The sequence below is a fragment of the Eleutherodactylus coqui genome, chromosome 4 (assembly GCF_035609145.1).
Source record: "Eleutherodactylus coqui strain aEleCoq1 chromosome 4, aEleCoq1.hap1, whole genome shotgun sequence".
NCBI classification, from domain to species: Eukaryota; Metazoa; Chordata; class Amphibia; order Anura; family Eleutherodactylidae; genus Eleutherodactylus; species Eleutherodactylus coqui.
In genome coordinates this window covers 288,300,963-288,318,297 of record NC_089840.1, presented here as the reverse complement: position 1 = coordinate 288,318,297, position 17,335 = coordinate 288,300,963, and the positions used below count along the sequence as shown (strand labels likewise).

Sequence of the window (17,335 nt, the reverse complement as noted above, 5' to 3'; positions counted from 1 at the left end):
TGATGTTTCTTTAAAATTAAAGCCTGCTGATTAAACTGGTAAAACTGAATAATAGCGGCACGTCTCACCTGCAAGTTATTTAACCCCTAAAGGTCAAGGTTTTCGTTAAAAAAAAATCTTAACTCCTTTATTTATCCATCGATGTCGCTGTAGGAGGGCTTGTTGTTTTTTGCGGGACGAGTTGTATTTTTCAGTGGTGCTATATAATGTACCGTATAATGTACTGAAAAACCTTAAAAACTGTACTTAAAAAGTTGAGTAAAATGGAAAAAGAAAAGAAAAAAATTCCACCATCTTTCAGTGCGTTTTGTTTCTACGGCGCACAAACTGCAACAAAAACGACCTGATCACTTTATTGTATGGGTCGGTGCGATTACTGCGATACCAAACTTATGTGTTTTTTTTTTTGCTGCGCTACTTATATTTTTTTCGAAGACATTTAATTTTTTAAATATTATTTTCTGCCGCCATCTTCTGCGCGCAATAACTTTTTTATTTTTCCATCCACTTAGTTGTGCGAGGGCTCATTTCTTGCGGGCCGTCCTATAGCTTGCGTTAATACAATTTTGGAATACATACAACTTTTTGCTCACTTTTTATAGAATTTTTTCTTGGAGACAGTATGACCAAAAAAAGCGCATTTCGGGCGTTCTTAATTTTTTTTTCAGATGACGTTCACCGTGTGGGGTAAATAATGCGTTACTTTGATAGATCAGACTTTTACGGATGCGGCGATACTAAACATGTATTTTTGTTTTATGATTTTGATTCTTTTATTTAGTCGAACCAATGAGCTGTAAAAACACAGTTCACTAATTACAACTTACTGGTTAATGATCTGCAGTGTTTACGCCTCGTGGAAGCATACCCTATATGTTACATAAGCCTACCCTTACAGTGTTCAGTCAGCATGTGGTGTGTAAGAGTGATTGCCAAATAGTAGCACAATCACTTTTGTTAGACTTTTCATTAAGCAGGTTAATGGCGAGCTACTGGATTAACCCTTTCCAATCCACTGTCTGACGTCTGAAGACATTATGATTTAAGGCTATACTGCTCCAATGTTGGAAGACGTCCGTCGGGGTTCTCTTACTGTATATTGCCAGCCTCTCTGCTATCGGAGCCTATCCAATGTATCACCTCATGCAGTACTGGCTTTAGCCAGCAGATAGCGCCGTTGTATAACGGCAGAAAAAGAGTAAGCCCCCTAGGAAAACCCGGATACAAATTGGATTGGAAAGGGTTAATTATATAGGCAGATTTCCAAAAAATACAATACAACAGCAATCGGATTACATTATTCCCCATAACTGAAAAACCTTACGTGGCAGAAAAAAACGGATCTCATATTTGAATTCAGCGCACTAAAGTTACTCCAAGTTGCCTATCTGCTTATCGGTTACAAGAATTGTGTTGCACAGCGGGATTGAAGATCGTTCGGAAAATCAGCAAATTATCAGGAATGATGAAACCAATTGGCAGTTGAGAGCGATCGTGGTGGACCGATTTCCACAGTTTATCTCTCAGTCGGCATCTCAGTCAGTTCGATCAGACTAGTCGAAGGGGTCAGGGTTGGTTCTTGCCACGTTTGCTATCAACAAACTACCAGAAAATGCCGAACAACAAGAAAATCCTGTGCGGATTGTAGTAAACCCGCGTGCCACGATCACGCCGTAACTATCCTTCCATTATATAAGGCACTTGTCAGGCCTCACATGGAATACTGCGCACAGTTCTGGTCACCGGTGCTCAGGAAAGATGTTACAGTACTGGAGGGGGTTCAAAGAAGGGCAACTAAACTAATACATGGAATGACGGGACTGGAATACCCCGAGAGACACCAAAACTGGGATTATTTACTCTAGAAAAAAGAAGGTTAAGAGGCGACCAAATAACCATGTATAAGTACATGAGGGGACAATACAAGGATCTCTCCCGCGATCTGTTTACACCCAGGACTGCGACGGTAACAAGAGGACATCCGCTACGATTAGAGGAAAGTAGGTTTCATCACCAACATAGAAGGGGGTTCTTTACTGTAAGAGCAGTTAGACTGTGGAACTCTCTACCGGAGGAAGTGGTGATGGCAAAATCCATAGAGGAGTTTAAAAGGGGACTTGATGTCTTTCTGGAGAAGAAGGATATTATAGGTTATACATCTTAGGTTAATTGTTAATCCTGGCATACTGGCAGGTAGGAACTATTAGGGGTTGATCCAGGGAACAGTCTGATTGCCATTAGGGAGTCGGGAAGGAATTTTTTCCCCAAAAGGGCTAATTGACTTCTGGCCTTGGGGTTTTTTGCCTTCCTCTGGATCTACACAGTAGGATAGACAGGCTGGACTAGATGGACATTGTCTTCATTCGGCCTTACATACTATGTTACTATGTTACTAACTACGGCAAAATGTATCCTGCGAAGACGTTGTTACTCAATAAGCATGTAATTAGTCATTCTGATTAAATAATTGCAATAAAAGTTATATATTTGCATTCAAGAATGTTTATAAATGTGTATTTTAATATTCTTACCATCTTGGAAAGCTAAAAATTCCTTCATAATATAATAACCCGCCCGGGTGCCCGCGGTGCGACTGGGCAGCGTTACTGTCAACTCCATTTTTTTTAATGATTACATGCTTTAAAAATTCTGGTAAAATGATATTTCCCTCAAAAAAGGTCAAATTGTGAGAATCTAAAGCCGCATGAAGAAATCTTAGCACAAACAAAAGAAAAATCCTGAATAAGTGGCTTGTGGGTACCCGGGTGCGGACATAAGGGTTCGGGTGCCTACCCACTAGCGATGTTTTTCTTTGCCATACGAGAGCGATGATTATGAAACCAAGGGTTTTCAATGGTTTCATCCTCATTTGCGATTTTTACTCTCAAGCCTCGCAGCGCAGAGAAACAATCTGCAATATCGCTCAGTGCTTGCAACGGAGCCGGCGGCAGCACCGCTAACCCCATTGAAAACATAGGGAGTACATCGCAGACTTCTGCCACAGCTATGGCAGAGGAGTCCTTCATCCCTATACTCATCTAGAAGAGCTGTCCGGCTCTTCTCTCCAGCACGGCAGTCGTCTTCTGTGTTCTAAAGGCCGGGGATTGAAAAATCCCCCCCTTCAAAAAGAGTTACTCTCATTGGCTGAGCGCTCAGCCAATCACAGGCAGCGCTCAGTCATTGAATGACAGCTGAGTGCTGCCTGTGATTGGTCACAGCGCTCAGCCAATCAAACGCAGCGCTCATTCATTCATGAATTCAATCCCTGGCCTCCAGAACACAAAAGACGACTGCCGTGTCGGAGAGAAGAGACGAACGGCTCTTCTAGGGGAGTATAATTTTTTTTTTACAGCTAGATTTCAAGCTCTTCCCCGAAAATCATCTCTGTGGGGTTTGCCTGCAACTTACTGCTTTCAATAGGGCCGCAGCAGTGCTGACCCCATCGAAAGCAATGGAATAGCATCACGGACTTCTGCTACAGCTGTGACAGAGGATTCCTTCATCCTCGCGGGGTCACAGCTGTGGCAGAAGTCCACAATGTACTCCCTATGTTTTCAGTGGGACTGGTACTGCTGCCGCCGGTCCCATTGACAACACTGAGCGATATAGCAGAGTTTTCTCTGCGCTGCGAGGCACGCGCTCTTGCATCGCTAGAAAAATATCGCTAGTGGGTAGGCACCCTCAAAGGGGGTGAAATTGCTAAAAAGGTAGTGTTGTTCTAACCAAACCATACAAATTGTGGTGAGGGTTGGGTAGAGCCGCACTCCCATATTGGCCCCCGTACACTGAGAAGGAAGCTGAATACATTGGGGGGCAGCAGATCGCAAACGGATATCTGCCAGTGTGTGGAGTTCACATCAGCCGCATTGAACCGGCCGCCACAGAAACACGAAGTGTAACCAGGAATACTGTGGAGGTTGGAAGAGATCATCCGCCCACAGGGGCTCGGGCCGAGGGCCAACGTCGGCAACCACTGGCCGAGAGCGCGGAGGGACAACAGGTGTGGGGACTTTGGGTAGGGAACGGAAAACTCACATGTTTTCATCGCCTTTATCAAGATGTAGACATGGTATATAGACGTGATGGGGTGCAGATACAGTACATAGAGGCCATGAAGGTATACAGATGTGATGGGGTGCGGACACGGTATATAGAGGTGATGGGGTGCAGATACAATACATAGAGGCCATGGGGGTATACAGATGGGATGGGGTGCGGACACGGTATATAGAGGTGATGGGGTGTGCACACATCGTACAAAGGGGATGGGCTGCAGATACAGTATATAGAGGTGATGGGGTGCGGATACAGAGTACGGAGGTGATGGGGTGCGGATACAGTATATAGAGGTGATGGGGTGCGGACACAGTATATAGAGGTGATGGGGTGCGGATACAGTATATAGAAGTGATGGAGTGTGGACACAGAGTACGGATGTGATGGGGTGCGGATACAGTATATAGAGGTGATGGGGTGTGGACACAGTATATAGAGGTGATGGGGTGCGGACACAGTATATAGAGGTGATGGGGTGCGGACACAGTATATAGAGGTGATGGTGTGCGGACACAGTATATAGAGGTGATGGGGTGCGGACACAGTATATAGAGGTGATGGGGTGCGGACACAGTATATAGAGGTGATGGGGTGCGGACACAGTATATAGAGGTGATGGTGTGCGGACACAGTATATAGAGGTGATGGGGTGCGGACACAGTATATAGAGGTGATGGGGTGCGGACACAGTATATAGAGGTGATGGGGTGTGGACACATCGTACAAAGGGGATGGGGCTGCAGATACAGTATATAGAGGTGATGGGTTGCGGATACAGTACATAGAGGTGATGGGTGCGGATACAGTACATAGAGGTGATGGGGTGCGGGCACGGTATATAGAGGTGATTGGGTGTTGACACATCGTACAAAGGGAATGGGGCTGCAGATACAGTATATAGAGGTGATGGGTTGCGGATACAGTGTACGGATGTGATGGGGTGCGGATACAGTATATAGAGGTGATGGGGTGCGGATACAGTATATAGAGGTGATGGGGTGCGGACACAATATATAGAGGTGATGGGGTGCGGATACAGTATATAGAGGTGATGGGGTGCGGATACAGTATATAGAGGTGATGGGGTGTGGACACGATATATAGAGGTGATGGGGTGCGGACACGGTATATAGAGGTGATGGGGTGCGGACACGGTATATAGAGGTGATGGGGTGCGGACACAATACATAGAGGTGATGGGGTGCGGACACAGTATATAGAGGTGATGGGGTGTGGACACAGTATATAGAGGTGATGGGGTGCGGACACAGCATATAGAGGTGATGGGGTGCGGACACAATACATAGAGGTGATGGGGTGCGGACACAGCGTACAGAGGTGATGGGGTGCGGATACAGTACATAGAGTTGATGGGTGCGGACACCGTATATAGAGGTGCAGACAATACATAGAGGTGATGGGGTGCAGATACAGTATATAGAGGCGATGGGGGAGGGGTATACAGAGGTGATGGAGTTACGGGCACGGTTTATAGAGGTGATGGGGTGCAGATATGGTATATACAGGTGATAATGTGCGTATACGGTATATACAGATGATGGGGTGCAGATACGATACATACAGGTGATGGGGTGTGGATACGGTATATACAAATGATGGGGTGCGTATACGGTATATACAGGTGACGGGGTGCGGATACAGTATATACAGGTGCGTATATTGTATATACAGGTGGTAGGGTGCAGATACGGTATATACAAATGATGGGGTGCAGATATGGTATATACAGGTGATGGGGTGCGGATACGGTATATAGCGGTGGTAGGTTATACATCAGTGTGACGGGGGTGTATAACCAGACGGCAGAGGGTGTATAGGTCATGGACTCTGGGAGGGCTGATGAGTCAGGACGGCGGCCGCCAGCACGGAAACTTCCAGCAGATACTTGCACCCTTCTCTCCTGTAAACCCGCCTCCTTCCCCCACCTCCTCCGAAGCCGTGCCCGCCCTGTTCTGCCTCCTCCTCGGCTGTGCTCCACCCGTCTCAGCCGTGTCCCGTCCCCTCAGGTCTTTTCCTTTGCTTTGCTCCGCCCTCTCAGGTCTTCTTCTCAAGCGGTGTCCCGCCCTCTGAGGTCTTCTCTGCTTTTCTCCGCCTTCCTCCTGACTGTTGCTCCGCCCTGCTCAACCATATCCTGCCCCCTCAGGGCTTCTCCTCAGCTTGCTCCGCCCACTTCAGCCGTGTCTTGCTCTCACCAGCCCCACCTCCTTGTCTTGGCACCGCCTGCTGGCTTCGCACTTCCCTCTGTGATCGCCCCGCCCCCCGCCGTGTCCCCGCCCTCCGTCCCGGCTCCTTCCAGACGCTTCCAGCCTTCTCCGCGGGCCGGTATAAGGACTGTGCGGGGAGGGGATGGCTCAGTTCTCGGTCCCTCGCCGCGTCATGAAGAGCACCCTGAGCGCCGTAGACCCGCTGCCGCCGGGCTGGGAGATGAAGCTGGACCCGCACACCGGCTGGCCTTTCTTCGTGGACCACAACAACCGGACTACGACATGGAGCGACCCCCGGGCCCAGGACAAGGTGAGCGGCCGGCTCCCCGCCATTGTATCACTGTTCTACCCCGTGGGAGGGGCTATATATATATTACACCTGGGGGGTGGGATACTATATATGGGGGGTATATCGTGTGTATTATACCGGGGGGGAGATCTATCTATATCTTACACTAGCGGGAGGGGTGATATATGAATATGGGTGATAATTCCAGGGAGGGTGAGGGCTATTGTTTATATTCTGCCTGGGTGCAGGGGCCAGTTATAATAGCCCCTCCCACTAAGGGGTAATATATCAGTCTCTTCCTCCTAGGTGTAATATAGAGGCCCCTCCCTCCTGGGTATAATATATTACACCTGGGAGGGGCTATTATATTGTACAAGGGGGAATATTATATATATTTTTTTTTAATAGGGGGTGTCTAAATTATAACATTCATACCTGGGGCGGGGGTGACAATTGGTTGGCCGCCTCTTTACTGCAGCTGGTATACATTTATATATCCCTGTGTTGGATGTTATATTACATGGTCTTCCCAGAACAGTTGGGTGTCAGACATATTATGGGGGATGGGCGGGTGTACAGTATATGATGCGGCCCGGTGGAGGCTTTTTGGCTGCGCCGTCCTCCATGATCTGATGCTTGTGGTTAGTCGTGTAGGTTGGTCAGGAGATCCTGGTGGCGACGTCTCAGCTGTCCTCTGGTGGCTCCACCGTGCGCTGCCCTCTTCTGGTACTTGCTGTCCCCCTCCCCTCTTCTGGTACTTGCTGTCCCCCTCCCCTCTTCTGGTACTTGCTGTCCCCCTCCCCTCTTCTGGTACTTGCTGTCCCCCTCCCCTCTTCTGGTACTTGCTGTCCCCCTCCCCTCTTCTGGTACTTGCTGTCCCCCTCCCCTCTTCTGGTACTTGCTGTCCCCCTCCCCTGATGTGCTGTCTTTTCCTGGGATATATATAACAAAAGGCACAGAAATGCCTCCTGATTGTCCCAACATCTCTGACCTCACCATCACTCCTCTGACTGGTCTAGCTCATGTTCCATCCTCTACCTCCTCCTTTGCTTGGCCTAGCGTGTCCTGACCACCACCTCCTCTGCCCAGCTCATCCCGACCACCTACAGCTGGCCCGGCACGGGTCCCGATCACCCCCCTCCTCTGCCCAGCTCATCCCGACCACCTACAGCTGGCCCGGCACGGGTCCCGATCACCACCTCCTCTGCCCAGCTCATCCCGACCACCTACAGCTGGCCCGGCGCGGTTCCCGACCACCACCTCCTCTGCCCAGCTCATCCCGACCACCTACAGCTGGCCCGGCGCGTGTCCCGACCACCACCTCCTCTGCCCAGCTCATCCCGACCACCTACAGCTGGCCCGGCGCGGTTCCCGATCACCACCTCCTCTGCCCAGCTCATCCCGACCACCTACAGCTGGCCCGGCGCGTGTCCCGACCACCACCACCTCTGCCCAGCTCATCCCGACCACCTACAGCTGGCCCGAAGCGGGTCCCGACCAACACCTCCTCTGCCAGCTCATCCGGCCACCTACAGCTGGCCCGAAGCGGGTCCCGACCAACACCTCCTCTGCCAGCTCATCCGGCCACCTACAGCTGGCCCGGCGCAGGTCCCGACCAACACCTCCTCTGCCAGCTCATCCGGCCACCTACAGCTGGCCCGGCGCAGGTCCCGACCAACACCTCCTCTGCCAGCTCATCCGGCCACCTACAGCTGGCCTGGAACGTGTTCTGACCTCCTCCTGTGCTTGGATCAGCGCGTGTCTCGACCACCTCCACATGGCCCCGTGCGTGTTCTGACCTCTTCCTCCACTTGGGCCGACACGAGTTCCAACCACCACCACATCCTCTGCCTAGCTTATTCCGGTCACCTACAGCTGGCCTGCCGCGTGTCCTGACCACCACCACCTCCTCTGCCAAGCACATCCTGAACACCTCCACCTGGCCTGGTGCATGTTCTGGCCTCCTCTGCCTCAGTTCCGTGTGTGTTCTGACCTCTTCCTTTGCTTGGACCGGCGCATGTCGCAACCACTACCTCCTCTGCTCACCACCTCCTGATCTACACCTGGCCCCATGCGTGTCCTGACCACAACCACCTACTATACCTAGCATGTCCTGACCACCCTTGCCCAGTGTGTTCTGATCACCTCCTTCTTTCTGGCCCCGTGCGTCTCCCGCTCCTGACCTCCTCGGCCTCTCCTCTACTTTCCCATTCATGTCCCCCGGCCTCCTGGGTGTGTCTCTGTGTGACCTTTGGAGGTGAAACTCGCAGCTCCATTCCCGGGCAGCGCAGCTGTCACTGAGTCGTCAGCGCTGCAGCTGTCAGGTGTCTCGGGGTTGGCAGGGATCTAGAATCCTCCATCATTCAGCTCAGGGTCCATTTATAGGCCGGGGCTCCATTGTTCTGCGGTTGTTTTGGCTTTCCCGCGTTCTGTGGGTTTTTGTGTTGATTTGCAAAAAGAAATAAAGGTGTTCTGTACGGGTGACGATCTGCGCCCCGACCAGACTGCAGTGTACTGCTGTGATTGACCCCTCGGAGCTCCTCAGAGTAGGACCCTCTCTGTGGCGCCCCCTACCTATGGATACCATCTGTAACCAAAACTCTCCTGGATCCCGCTGCTTCTGCTGGACGTTTCGGTTCCCGAGCTTGGCCCAAACTAAAACTAGGGGAATCATGGAGAGCCCCAGGCGGCGCGGCTGCAGATAACGCACAGAGCCACCCCCGCTAACTTGCTATACTGTACCGTGTAGGAGGACAGATTGACCAGTTTCACCACTACGGCTTTAACCCCTTGGTGATGCAGACTGTTTTGGACCTACGGATGCAACAATTTTTGGGTGATTTTCATCTACACTTTTCAAAAGCCATAACTCATCTCTTCTTCCGCGGCCGTATGAGGGTGGTCTTCTGCGTGGCGAGCTGTAGTTTATTCGTACCATTATTTGGGTACATATCATGTGGTATTTAACTTTCTGTAAAACTTTCGAGGGCAGGAAGAAAAAAAACAAAACCGCTAACTAGAAAAAAGCTTTCTGACGGTGAGGGTGATCAATGAGTGGAACAGTTTGCCACCGGAGGAGGGAAGTTCTCCTTCAATGGAAGTGGTCAAACAAAGGCTGGACAGACCTCTGTCTGGGATGATTTAGTGATCCTGAATGGAGCAGGGGGTCGGACCCGATGACCCCGGGGGTCCCTTCCAACTCTACCGTTCTACGAACACTTTAAATTCTTTGTGGTTTCTTTCTTTTTTTTGTTGTACTATCCCATTTCAGATTTTCGTGTCCCTGTGGGGGACGTGAAGCGGTGATGCTGTGATTTAGCTGACAATGCTGAAAATACATGATCACTGATCACAGGCCATGGCGGACTTGGACGCCGTTGTCTGGCAGCCAGTTGCCAAGGCAACCGATTGGTCCTTTGTGATTACATCTTAGAGGAAGCTCCTCTCTGAACACTTGCTGCAATCAACATTAATTGTGGCATATAAGGGGTTAACAGTGGGGATCGTTGCTCTCTGTCGGCTCCCACTGCCGATGGCACATACTCTAAGTTTGTCCGTTCACAGGAACCCTATCCCACCCGGGATGTAAGCTTGTGTCCAGGGTGGGAAAGGGTTAAGGACTGACGCTGGACAAAGCCTGGACAAGACTTGATGATAAGCCGCCGCCGTGGTGGGGGTCCTGGCGGCGGTGGGGGGTCCTGGCGGCGGCGGTGGGGGTCCTGGCGGCGGCGGTGGGGGTCCTGGCGGCGGCGGTGGGGGTCCTGGCGGCGGTGGTGGGGGTCCTGGTGGTGGTGGGGGTCCTGGCGGCCCTGGCATCTGTTCTAGGTGAAGTCGGTCCCGGCTCATAGTAACTGCTATGGTGAGGGCGAGGAGTCGGCCTCGTACACTGCCGCGCTCCATCTGTGATCCGTCAGGATTCCTACACGTGGGGGAGGGGAGGAAACATTACACGGAGCTGAGAAGTGACTGCTCTGAAGTCAGCAGAGTAATAACGAAGGATGACTCAGGAACCGGCCGTGCAGCTCGCCCCCTCCCCCGCTGCAGCCCGGCCACCTGCTTCTCTGTAGTGTCTGTACGGACCGGCTGCGTCACACATTCTTACAGGCACCACTTGTATAAATAAGGTTGTCTGATGACCCTGCTGTTCCCTTCCCAGAGCTGCAGGATGTGATGCAGCAGGGGGTGTTAATGGGATGAGGCCCCAGTTCTCAACCCTCTGTGAATAAAAAGGTCAAAGAGGCGGGGGGTGCAGTGTGGGGGTCATGGTGGGAGTGTGATGCTCAGGTAACGATCCTGGTGTGGAGGTAGGATATCATGGCTTTTGGGGTGGGGGGGTGACACTGGTGGTGCAATGCTGAGGCAGGGGCCATGGTAGGGGGGCTCAGGCTGGAGGGTAGTGTGGAGGCAGCGGCCATGGTGGGGGGGATCAGGCTGGAGGGTAGTGTGGAGGCAGCGGCCATGGTGGGGGTGGGGGGGGTCTCAGGCTGGAGGGTAGTGTGGAGGCAGGGGTTACAGTGCAGAGACGGGTCATGGTGGAGGGCTGGCTGAGAGTTAGTGGGGAGGCACAGGATCACTGTGCAGTATGGGGGTAAGGGTTACTATGGGGTGTGGAGTAAAGGGAGGGGTGAGATGAGATGTGTAGCATGGTCATGTTGGGGGGGGGGGGGGGGGTGCTTACTGTGGGATGAGGTGTGAAGGCAGGGGTCATGTTGGGGGCTTACTGTGGGATAAGGTGTGGAGGCAGGGGTTGTGGGGGGCTTACTGTGGGGAGGCAGGGTCATGTGGGGGGCTTACTGTGGGATGAGGTGGGGAGGCAGGGGTCATGTGGGGGGCTTACTGTGGGATGAGGTGGGGAGGCAGGGGTCATGTGGGGGGCTTACTGTGGGATGAGGTGGGGAGGCAGTGGTCATGTGGGGGGCTTACTGTCGGATGAGGTGTGGAGCAGGGGTTATGTTGGGGGGGGGGGGGTCTTACTGTGGGTTATGGTGGGGGGGCGGGCCTACTGTGGGAGGAGGTGTGGAGGCAGGGGTCATGGTGGGGGGCCTTACTGTGGAATGAGGTGTGGAGGCAGGGGTCATGTTGGGGGCTTACTGTGGGAGGAGGTGTGGAGCAGGGGTTATGTTGGGGGGGGGGGGTCTTACTGTGGGATATGGTGGGGGAGGGGGGGCGGGCTTACTGTGGGAGGAGGTGTGGAGGCAGGGGTCATGTTGGGGGCTTAATGTAAACACCAGGGCCAAGTGCATGTGAGAAGTTCCCCAGAACTGTTTCAGTTCTCGTTGACAAGAGTCTGGCTGGCGGTTCGAGCAGCTCCTCCCTTCTTAGTTATTGAGGTTTGATGAATTTTTGCCCGTGGCACCGACTTTTCTAACGGCCTCTTTCTGTTTGTGTTTAGGTGAACCAGACCTTGTCCAACGGTCCATCCGCAGAGAGTACCAAATGTGGAAGCCTCTACTACCCCCAACTGCGTCCTGGTTATATCCCAATTCCAATCCATCATGACTGCTTGGGGGCCCGACAGCAGCTGCCCTTTCTTCATCTGCATCAGCCAGAAATGCAAAGGGTTAAATGTGAGCCCTCCATGCAAAGACGGCCGCAGTCTCCTCTACAGGCCACCAACAGACCTCAGTCTCCTGCCTGGAACCCACTAGAACCTCCTCTGACAGATAAACAGGGTGGACTGGTCAGCGGGTCTTTGTCTCCACGCGGATTATCACAAGGACAATCGGTAATGTCCCTCACTTGGTATCGCCCCTTGTATAACTGCCAAAGCGCCGTGGAAATGGGCCAACCGAGGGAGGGGGCTCTATTTGTCACCTGAATGCCCACACTCCACTCCCTCTTTCCTTCTCCTTTCCAAGAGATCATGAGTTGCCATTCAAGTTCAGTGGCAACTTTGGGTGTTGTGAAGGTTCCGAGGGCTGCCTGGTATTCCTGCATTGGTCACGCCAGTAGAAATACGGTGTACTGTAACACTGAAAAAGGGGACTTTAAATATACTTTTTAATAGTGAAATACTACTTCCCCCCCCCCCCCAATCCCCTGCTGCATCCTTAAAAGGCTGATCACCCCATCTCCAAAAAATTAAGTGATCTAAAATGGTAGCCATAGAAACTGCAGCTAATACGGCAGTGAGGCGCCCCCGCACAGCGCCAGCAACATCCCCCTCCCCCGAATGGCACAATTGCATTTGTTTTTTTACCCCCTGTTGTGGGAACCCCGAGATTTCATGGTTGATTCTTGTTTACATTGCAGCCTCCTCCTCCAGAGCTCAGTGGCCTCTCGCAAACTCCTGGTAGACAAGGCCAACAGCTGCCTCGGGGCTATATTCACATACCGGTGATCCACGAGGGGAACCCTCCTCGACAGTCTCCTCAGAACATGCAGCAGAAGACCCTGCACCCGCAGTCAGAAGGTCATCCGCACCAACCTGTGTTCCACAGGATCCAGGATGAGCGAGACTCCAGACAATCCCCAAAGACGGTGTGTAGCCGGGAGGGCTCGCCGGTCACAATGACTCCTCCGCCTCCCCCTACTGCTCCAGTCATAGTCCAGGTAATGAACAGTACTGAATCTCACTGACTCTTTGATTGGTTTGTGGATGAGGGTCTTAACGTGTTCACTAAACTTTTGTCTTGCAGATTCCAATACAAAGAGTTTCCCCACCTAGAAGTTTTCGGGAGACTGACTCAAGCCCCGTATCTACTGTCCCCATTCAGAAAACCTCTCCTCCGAATGTTCCAGTTCACATGAGCTTTACGTCAACTCCACCAGTGCAGGATAGTTCTCCGAGCGCCGGTCCAGCCCAGGCTGCCTCTCCAAGCAGCCCCCCACCTCAGGCAAACCCACCAAGTGTCTCCTCAGCTCAGACAAGCCCAGTGATGATGGAACAAGAGCCGACCAGAATTACAGAAGAGGGCAGTAAATTGTCTCCTCCGAAAATAGAAAAGGAAGAGCTGCCATTGGAGCCCAGCGTGACAACAGATGCAACTGTTCCTCCGGCAGAGCCCACCGAGCCCCAAAACAAGCACCCGGGAGTCTTACAGATAGAAGCCATCTTGCATCGGGTGGAGGTGTTGCAAGAAGCCGTGCAGAACATCCAGGGCCCCAAAAACAAAAAGTATCTAATGTTGGATGAGTGTCTGACTAAGGAGCTACTGGCCCTGGATTCAGTAGACCCTGAAGGCCGTGCTGATGTGCGCCAGGCTAGGAGAGATGGTGTCAGAAAAGTCCAGAACATTCTAGAAATTTTAGAACAAAAAGCTACTGCAAATCCAACGCCAGAGTCGGCTGCAAACTCCCGAGAACTGGTGGAATCGGGTGGAGCAGTAGACGAAAGCCAAGGAGCATCAGGCTTTGCTGTGCCAGTGCCCTCTGAGAGCCTCCAGAAAGAGGCATCTTCTGCCCAGGAAGTCTCCAGCCCAACCACTTCTGGTGGACATTAGGGGCTTGAATTTGTGGGAGGGAAGGCCGATCCCTCGGCGAACTTTTTTTGAGTTTTTTTTTAAGTTTTGCCTTTAAAAACGTTTGCGCATGTTCATGTGTGACCGAAACTACATCTGCAGAATGCGTCTATGAAGAAGTAGTGCAGCTTGCGGATGTCGGGGAATGTTTACTCAGCAGTTCTTTCTATAGAATGATTTGGGGGAAAGTGGGTGAAGGAAATGGTTTTGGAATGTTGAACTTTTTCTTTTTTTTTTGTTTAGCTGCTTTTTATGTCGAGCCGCTATTGTTATAGTCAAATATAACATAAGGTCTGTACTGATATTTGCACTGATGCTGGTGGTGGAGCACTCGGAACTGACGGATGTGGCCGGTCCGGACAGTGTTGGGTGCCTGGTGACGGATGATTAGGTCTTCGCCGCCTGCTCCGGCCACGGCTTGTAGAGCGTTCTCTGAGTTTTAGCAAGAGAAACCGGTGTGTGAGCCTAAGGTTATTTACACGGGAGGGGGGGGGGGGGGGGGGGAGAAGAAACACACTGAACTCGTGTGATATATTAACCCATCGTTTCCAAGGGATTAATTTACATGGATGGTTTTCCTCTTGCGCCAACGCTGGGAGGTGGAAAAACTGCTGCCTGTCCAATTTTTCAGTAAGATCACTGAAAACATACCCGTTATTTGCTACGGGCAAATCAAAAATCACGTAAATGCAATTGGCTCATTCTTCTCCTTCCTATTGAATCTATGATTTTCACGTATGTGAAAAATTCGTGTACCGCATTGTGACTTTCTCCCAAAATCGCATTGCCCTTGAATAGAAGTCACAGTTTTAAGAGTGCCACCGCCCCATATCGCACTCGCCCGTGTAAATACGGCCTAAAGCCTCCTTCACACTTGAGGTTTTTAAGCTGTGGCTATAGGGGAGGAAAACAAATTGTATATGTGGCTTATTGGGTTAATGCTTCTATCACATGGGATTCACTAGGGTGGTGGTAACACAACGGAGCCTACAGGATAAAGCTTGTAGACATAAAGATGGCGCCAAAGTCTCAACTGCGTTTCGTTTTCCATTTATTTTAATATTTTTCCAGTTCCGTCCAAAGAGCAGAAAGTTCCGGGAGGGTCAACAAATCCCCGTGAATCCCCACTAATGTCGATGGGGCTTATTCTGTTTCAGTTCGCTTCTCTTGCATCGAGTCCGGTTGGTTTCTAGCGGGGCTTGCTGCATTTCACAGGGAGAAATATTGCAGCATGCTGCGCCATTTCATCCTACATGAATTTGCCAACTGCGGTAGTGAACTGAAAGCCCACCGCTGGTAGGAGGAGCGGGGGTCTAACTGATATGAAGTATACTTTTTTTGCTTTTGCAAAGCGGGAAAAAAAAAAAAAAATCTGTACGCCGATAAAAGAACGCCATTATATACTTCATCGTAGCCAGAGCCTAGACAACGGCGAGAGAAATGACTTCAACACTGTAGAGCAGGCGCTCGGTCGTATGACCGCCCTACTCTGGCCGTGTAGTTTCCCCATACTGTTGGTATCTTGTTCTGGCGTCACTGAGTCTGTTCTCGGTACGGACTGCAGAGCAATGCTCCGGCGCAGCAGCCTCCGTTTTCGCCTCTGTTGCCTGCTCTCCGCTGCGGATGCGGGGCGTATAAAAGTGGTTGTGTCAATTACAGGGAAGGGAGACAAACGCTCATTCATGTGAACCTACAAGCCCTGTGGGGTCCCGGAGTAATAACGGCCTCCGCCACACTCGCTCCCCGCCATGTATAACTCTGCTCCTCGCACACTTTCCGATGGTTTGCGCTGGGTTGACTGACTATGATATCAGCGTGGTTTCTGCCTTTCGCCCGCCGCCGCTCACACTTCTGTGCACTTTATGTAATCCTGTATAGAGTGTTTTAGATAAATCTATATTTATACGTGTGCGGAAGCCTCAGGTGGATGTTTGCAAATAAAAAAAAAACTTTGCCATAACCGGGTGTGGTGTCTTCTGTCCTCACATGGCCCGTCCAGCAGGTTGGGTAAAACAAGAATGCAGTTGGCTACACGATCCCTGCGGCTCCGGTTTGGTCAGCTACTGCTAATTAGCTGGTGCCGCGACTTCTGAGAGGATGACATCGGGCAGGAGGCTTATTTTTGGGGCCCCGTGTAACTACAAGGCTGCGGATTAATCTGAAGTGGGTAAGATGCCATGGAGGAAGGAAAACCGGAGAAGAAAGCTTAGCACTCCCGAGCGATGGCGGACCGCAGCGGGGGAGAGCTCCGATGGGGTGGATCTGGACTGAGAAGACATTGTAAAAGAATAGGACCAAAAGAATGGAAGAGATTAACGGGAGGGGGTGCAGATGTTGTTTAGGACATCTTATAGTTGTGTCCCTTTTTACCCGTGTGAACCTATTGATTATCCTGAGGTCACACCATCAAGTGTTGAGCGGTGGGAGTCGGCCATTTGGGGTCTTCTGATGAATTGATTGATGTGACAGCGGGGCTTGGGCAAGGACTGCTGTCCTTTCACTGCATACCGAGGACCGCGGCAAGACCGGGAGTGGCAGAGCGGAATGGAACACTGCGTCATCGGCCAAACAGCTGTCATCAGCAGTGAGGGAGCGGAATCACAGCGTAACTGCAGGGGGATTCCTCCTGCGCCCCCACCATCACACTGTGAGCGGAGGTGGTGGTTGGCCAGGGGAGATGGAAGGGGGACGCCTGCTCCGGGGACACTGATAGCTGCAGCGTGTGTGTTGATTTTTGCCTGGCCTGGAGGGTTAGGGTTCATTTTCCTATTAGGCTTACACTATTAGCTAATAATCTAAGCCTAACAGTAAAATGAACCCTAACCCTCCAGGCAAAAATCACTACACCCACTGCTAGGACCTTCCATTACACAGCCAAGCGCAAGCTAGGGCCTTGACAGGGGCGTTCCTGCATCCAAGCCCTGTCAAACCCTGAGCTTTCGGTGGCGACAAGATACAATAGTACCGGCGATTGCCACTAGCGGGTAGGATCCTGTCTGGCTGTCCCGCCGCGGGTTACTTGCTGTTTATACCGCCAGTAAGCGGTTTTCAGGACGTGCATTGTGTAAGCTGATATGTAGTTCTATTCTGGTGCTCGGCCGCAGATCTGTTCATATCTCACCAGCATCTGAATAGTGAGGGTTAAGCATTTCTTTCACCTTCATACACTTTAAATGTTTACATTGCCTTGACGTTGGCCCTTGCTGCATCGTCGCTGGAGATTCGTTTGCCTCACTGTGAAAAGAGAACGTCCTGAGAGATGCCGTCTGTGCAGCGGCGGGCCTAAGACAGCGCCCTGTGGAATA

The 17,335-nt window shown here is 51.4% G+C and overlaps 1 protein-coding gene across 1 annotated transcript; it reads left to right on the top strand.

The window, feature by feature from the left end:
- The first annotated feature begins 6,344 nt into the window (after positions 1–6,344).
- On the top strand, positions 6,345–15,990 carry BAG3 (BAG cochaperone 3). The gene is made up of 4 exons (XM_066601360.1): positions 6,345–6,591; positions 11,963–12,295; positions 12,823–13,122; positions 13,209–15,990. Exons 1-4 carry the CDS (start codon positions 6,424–6,426, stop codon positions 14,010–14,012), a joined length of 1,605 nt encoding a protein of 534 aa, XP_066457457.1. The 5' UTR covers positions 6,345–6,423; the 3' UTR covers positions 14,013–15,990.
- The last annotated feature ends 1,345 nt before the right edge of the window (positions 15,991–17,335 follow it).